General features: G+C 34.5%; 1 protein-coding gene across 1 annotated transcript; it reads left to right on the top strand.

The window, feature by feature from the left end:
• The first annotated feature begins 2486 nt into the window (after positions 1–2486).
• Positions 2487–3657, top strand: CABS1 (calcium binding protein, spermatid associated 1). The gene is given in 3 exon segments (XM_065878306.1): positions 2487–3135; positions 3138–3560; positions 3563–3657. Coding segments are annotated over 3 exon segments (1167 nt in total).
• Positions 3658–7073: the final 3416 nt, after the last annotated feature.

Here is a 7073-nt window from a genome sequence, read left to right as displayed (position 1 = left end):
GGCCCAGCTGCTCTGCAGCATGTAGGATCTTCCTGGACTGGGGCACGAACCCATGTCCCCTGCATCGGCAGGCAGACTCTCAACCACTCTGCCACCAGGGAAGCCCTCATCAATTATTTTTAACTGTCATCAACAGTGTTTTTGAAACCACATTGTGAAGCAAATGATCATAAAATAAATCATATTTTCCAAAGGAAAAATTAGACTGGAGTTCATATTTTTTAACACCAATAAATTCATATGACCAAAACCAAAGCCAGAATAAATATTATATAGCTCTAAAAATTGTTAAAATATTGTCAAAGAATAACTTTGAGAAATTTAGTTATTTGTATGAAAGTGAGGGACACTGTTTTCAACAAACAAAGGAAAAATGAGAATTGTGATAAGAAGAAAATAGAGGGGAAAAAAGATGTTGTCTTGAAATTGTAAGTTATATTTTACATTTTGGCAGTAAATCAGCAACTCACAAGGGGGTCAGCCTAGACAGGCACCACTTGAGTAGTTTCACCAGGGTCATCAAAAATTGCTTATATGTTATTTGGAAAGTGAGAATGGGATGGTTCTTTTGTGTAAAATCTTCCAATGACCCTCCATTAACACTTTCAGCTTATTTAGAAAAGTTTGTGCCTTATCATTTACCAGAATTGTTTGAAACTATAATTATGCATTAAATTTTTAAAAAGTAAAATAAGGTTATTAAGCACATTGATTATACAGAGTTCATCGCAGAACAGAGATTTATAAAGCACATAAAATATAAAATTATTGAATCGATATTTGACCGATTAATTTTGTTGTAAATTATTAAATGTTATGTAATTATTAATATAGTTAACCTTATTAGAATTTAAAAGAGGATCTTTAAGATAAATTTGAAGCCTCAGGTCCAATTAAGACAAAATCTGTCCAGTGACATCTGATCTACTAAATTGATTTTCTCTCTAGAAATCCTAGAAACCGAAAATGAATCAAATCTTTTAAAATAATCCAGGAACTGTATTGTGGGTAGTACTCCAAGTTCAAAATCATTCTTGTCAAACATAAAGATTAGAGCATCTAAATATGTAGCTACAGAAAGAATATCAATTAGGAAGAGTTTAAGGAAAGGCTCATGGATTTGATTTTTTTTTTCATATCCCCAAAACATAATTGGTAACTGGAGTGGGGAAAGAGAGTTGGTTTTTTTTCTTTTAACTTGACAAGGGTCAAGAAATACCTGATCAGCCACCATGGCATGTATCTTACAACCATCCACCTAACTTGAACCTCTCACTATGGATTGGACCTATCTGTGTTGTGCCATATTGACCTCCATCTCAACTATACAAATCTGCCTCATCCCGACCACAATCACTTGACAAGATCTATTCAAATGACAGCAAATTTAACAGCAAATATTCCCCTTCCTTAGCTGTTTACATCAATTCAAATTCTACCACACTGATCAAAACCTCTAAATTCTCCAAGACTACTAACCCAAGCCATCCTTGTTCAACTCAATTTAGGGAAATTCAGCAATATCAATTTCAAACAAGAATAGCCCCAGCAGATCTAACAAGAACTAAATCGTCTCAGCATGATAGGTTTCAACAATGTTTTTCTATAGACCAAATATGTGTCTTAGAAACCTACCATGTTAGAATTCTTACTTACAAAATATTCTTAAAATATTTTCAACTGCTTATTCTAAGTCATCTCCTGCTGTTACCATGCCTATCCAAAATCCAACTCCTAATACCATTACTGAGTATAACATTGCTATTATCACTGCAACCACTCCCATGTCACCAACCCTACCACCACCACAGAGCTCACTATAACTAATGTTCCAACACTGGCAAGAGTACTGTAATTCCTATCTGGTTTGAAGATATTTTGTTTTTTTATGCCTAGGACTATGTTAATGTGTGTGTGTGTGTGTGTGTGCTTATGTGTTTGTGTGTGTATTGAGGGGAAGGGAATAAAAATTATAAAGCATGATCTCTTCCATCAAAAAGTTGAAACTCTAGGAAGTCAAAGGTACAAATTTCCAGTTATAAAATGAATAAGGTTGAGGATGTAATATACAGCATGGTGACCATAGTTAATAATACCATACTGCATATTTGAGAGTAGATTGTGAAAGTTCTCATCACAAGAAAAAAAAATATAAGTATGTATGGTGACAGATGCTAGCTGGACTTATCACGGTGACCATTTTGCAACATATACAAATATTGAATCATTACATTGTACATCTGAAACTAATACAATGTGATTATTTCTAAATTGTCTTTTCATCTAAAACCAGTAATCATAACAGTGCCCAATCAGAGCACAGAAACAACCTCCAAGGAGAGCCAGTGCCATTGGCCCTGTGGTTGATGCAACAATCACCATGATGACCAATGCTTCAGTCACTATAAAGAACACCACTCTCCTGCCTAGGGATATCACAGAGCCCAGGGAAAGACCTCTGAGTGTGCATGGTGCCACTTTGTCCCATGGCTGAAGATGGTTTGCCAAAAATTTATTCTCATCCTCCAACAGAAAACACTAAGACAACAACTGAAGCAACCATTTTCTTTGGAGCTAACAACACTATTCTTAAATCAGAAACAACTATTACTTCAGAAGGAGACCACATTACTTGAGTAAATGACTATGTGCTAGAAAGTGATTTTTCAACAATTACAGGCAACAAGCTTACAGCTCCAAAGGAAAGACTAAAATTAGAACGTGAAGTTGAACCCCATCTGGAGAAAGAAGTTGCCACTCTGACAGACACTAAAAATCCAATGACTAATGGGTCTATTACTGAAAACTTCATGCCCATGAAAACTGGTAATATATCATCACCAGCTGCTATTTCCTTAATAGATTTTTACACTGACATGGCAAAAGAAGATATTCTCTTGGATACCATTGACCCAGGGTATGAAGATGTCTCACTAACTCCTGAAGTCTCTGGCACACTAAAGGAAAGCACAGCCAGCATTGCTGATACCCCTATCCTTCCAGCTACAATGGGTGAACCTGGTATTAACAATTATAGTTCCACAGTTAAGTTCAATGTCACTGCTGATGAGGCTGTTGATATCACTGACTCCTCTATCCCTGAGGCTGAAATCGCTCCAGCTACTGAAAAAAACTTCACACTATTCCAGACATAATCACCCTTACAGAAGAGAAAATAACTGAAATTGACCTAATTCTTCCTGAAAATGACCCCAATGCTTTGCCTAAACTAACTGATTCTGATGAGGAAAAGTTCATCGCTGTGTTTGAACTCACTATCACTGGTGAAAGAGAAAAAGATAACCCAGAAGATATTCTGCTAACTGATGAAGAGTCTACAGATGGAGTCAGTGTTTGGATGGAGAGAGATATGATAAATGAAGCAGAGAGCCATCCCGTTTTTCTTACTGCTGTTGAATCCAGATATGACTTCTTTATCCCTGCATCAGTAGCTATGAACCGCATGGAAGATTCACCTACTATGACAAAAGAAGATTTGTCTGAAAATAATAGAACAGAATCTGTAACAAAGGACACTGAAGCACTGTCAGGAACTACCCTGATCTAGATACCCTAAACCATAAGGAAGACACTTTCATAACTGAAATGGGTGTCTTTAAACTACTGAAAGAAGAACCATATGAGTTCCTGATTTGAAAGCAATAAAAAGAACAACAAAAATGCCACAGAGAATTGTGCAATAGCCTAGATAGCTAGTTTTAACATCTAAGAAGTTTGTCCAACAAGCAAAAATCTTAATAAATGAAAGAATGTGAGCATTTAAGGCAAGTATAAAACTTAGAAAATACAGATGTTTAAGAATAGTGGTCATATAGCACAATATCTTTATGGAAACTTAAAAAACTCAGCAACACAGGAGTTCCCCTACTAGCACAAAGTTTAATTGAGTTATTCAATAATTACTTATTTTAATATAAAATCTTTAATCTCAGTCTTCAGGGGTATTAAGAGAGAGCAATAAAGAAAGCTCACTCCCTGCTGCATCTAGACTATTTATTTTAGTTATCCTTAATAGCATATTTTAATGTGAGTTAAAGAGACAAAGATAATCAAATTAACAATGTATCTCAAAAACAATTATTGTAGTATTAAAAGACCTTAAATTCTTATTCTAAACAGATATTTTATTAGTATGCAACCAATGATTCTCTTTTATTAAAAATATATTTCCAGTCCTCACTCATAGAAGAATTAAGGTTATTTAGTAATTGTTTAGCATCCACTTGTAATAAATATAAGAAATATTACAGGGTTCCTGGCTCATGTTGGATGCAGACTAAGGCAAAACTGATATTTTACAAATGTGTACATTTGTCAAAAACAATATTGTATATAAACATGTGAATCAATTTAATTTTTTCTTTAAAATTTCTTTCCTGAATTTTTGTCAATATTTTTCAGGTCTTAAGCACTGATACAGCACTCTTCTTATACTTTTGGTTAGCAATTCAAGGACATACATCTTCATTCTTTTCTGATACCAACTTTTAAAACTGGTCTGTTTCCACTTTGCTGAATTTTCTTAAATAAATCTTGTTGACAGCAACTGGTTTACTGTGTGTAAATGTGATTGATATTCTAGACCAGAATTCTCAAATTAAGAGAGATATGAGTAAAATGAAACTCCATTGTTTGTTTAAAGAATAACTTAATAATAGCTCTGGATACCAAGAATAGAATTATTCTTTAAGGACTCATGATTTTATTATATTTAAAAAAGAAAAACAATGCCAAAATACTAGTTGAAAGTTAATGGTACATATGTGGGAAGTGGACAGAGAGGGATAGGGATTTACACCATTAGATAGACTATAGACTAGAATAATGTTAAACAAGTAAATGCCTAACTACAGATTATGTTAGATATACAAGCATAATAATAATAATAATAATAAAGAGATTATAGCTTCAGGCTTCACATAAATTCAAGTCCAGGGAAGTTGTGTCTGAGAAAGTGAGATTTAAACTAAAGATTGAAAAATGTGGAGAGTTGGGGACACTACATGCCCAAATCCCTGAGGCTAGAAATGGCTCAAATTATTCAAGAATATGAACAGACTATGTGGTTGGAACGTGTCTTCAGTTGGAAAATGACACAAGTTGAAATGAAAAAGTAGACAGGAGGCAAATCATGCGGTGTTTGTTGAACATTCTGGATTCTATTCAGAGTATATTTGAAAGCTATTAAAGGTTTTAATCATTTTATCCTCAAATCAACCTTAGTACTGAAATAGGAAGCAAGCTGAAAAGCATCATTATTTTAGAAACTCCAGCTATAGTTTCTTCCAGGGACTTTGTTTAAGGAGGGAGGATCTTTCCTTGCTTCTTTCTAGTTTCTGGTGGTTGCTAGCGATCGTTGACTTTCTTTGGCTTATAGACATATCACTACAATCTCTGTCTCCTTCATCACATTATGTTCTCTTTTGTGTCTCTGTGTCCAAATTTCTCCTGCTTTTGGGACACTGGTCATTGGATTACGCCCCTTAATTCAGCAGGACCTCATCTTAACTTGGTTACACCTGCGAAGATCTCATATCTGAATAAGGTCACATTCACATGTTCTGGGAGTTAAAACTCCAACATATTTGAGAGTGGGAGAAAAGACACAATTCAACCCATAACACCTGTTTGTACACTGTTTATCTTCCCTACTCATTTATATGTTGGATATTTGGATGATCACATAATTTATCGTCAAAACTGGAACACTTCTGAGACTGAAAGAAGGCACTATTAATAATGACTCCAAAACAAGAGGCATAAACTAAAGTGTCCTGAGTGAAGAGATCTGATAACCCCATCCTAAGGGAAGAGATCATATCCCTCTTTTCCACTGCTCAATTCTGAGAGCTTTGAACACAATAGAAGTTCAATAAACATCTGTTAAATGAAGGAGTTAAATGAAATAGTGAACGAAGATTTCATTTATTAGGCTATGAATGCTCTCAGAGGAAAGATGGTATAAACTGGATACTTACAGATGAAAATGAGTTTACCAGGACAAGAAGGGTATCACTGGTTCAAGCTGAGGGAGGGGCAAGAACAAAGGTCCAGAAGCATAAAAAAACTTGGTGTGCTCAATAATATTGAAGAAAGGTTAGAGCACAGTGGAGCTAAGAGAGAATGGTAACATACATATCAAAATGACTGATACAGCCTTACAAAAGGAAAAATTATCAAACTGTCAGATCATGTATATAAGTTAGAGCTCCCCAGAAAAACAGAACCAATGATGACAGATAAATAGATGGATGGATAGATAGATAGATATATGATAGATATATTTATTTTAAGAAACTGGATTATTATAACTGTTGAGACTGGCAAGTTTCAACTCCATAGCACAGGTTGATATGCTGAAAATTGAGTTAAGAGTTGATATTGCCGTTTTGAATCCAAAATCCACAAGGCAAGTCCCCAGGCTAGAAACTCAGAGTTTCAATATTTCAGTCTCAAGGCAGAATTTCTTCTTTTTGAAGAAACTTAAAACTTTAAGAAGTCTTTGCTTTTAAAACCTTCAACTGATTAGATGAGGTTTATTCACATTGTGAAAGGTAATCTGCTTTACCTAAAGTCAACTGATTGTTAATCACATCTATAAAACACCTTCACAGCAACATCTACACTAGTGCCTGACCAAACAACTAGGCACCATAATCTAGCTAAGTTAACACATAAAATTAAATATTGCACTATGTGTATAGCAATTTAGGGTTAAAATTTCACATAACTAACAGCTTACATTTCCTGAGTTAGTTTTGCCAAAATTAATAGGACTTTTTGCAGGAGTTCAAAAGATTTTCATGGTAAAGTACATTGATAATGTTGGGGTGAATTTTTTGGAGTCTTTAAGTGAGAATATGTTTAAGTGTACATGGAACTATATTTTCACAGAGCTCCAGTAAATCTCTTTAGTAACTAATGTTCTGTGTAACAGTTTGAGAAATGCTGATGTGAAAATGAGAGGTGTCAAAAGTTTTAAGCAAGCGATTAATATGTTAATTCTGTTTTAGAAATATTATTTTGATGAAACAGTAAAAGTTAGGTTACGG

The sequence above is a fragment of the Phocoena phocoena genome, chromosome 5, assembly GCF_963924675.1.
Source record: "Phocoena phocoena chromosome 5, mPhoPho1.1, whole genome shotgun sequence".
NCBI lineage: Eukaryota > Metazoa > Chordata > Mammalia > Artiodactyla > Phocoenidae > Phocoena > Phocoena phocoena.
Note: the sequence above shows the minus strand (reverse complement) of the source record. Positions and strands in the feature narration are given on the sequence as shown.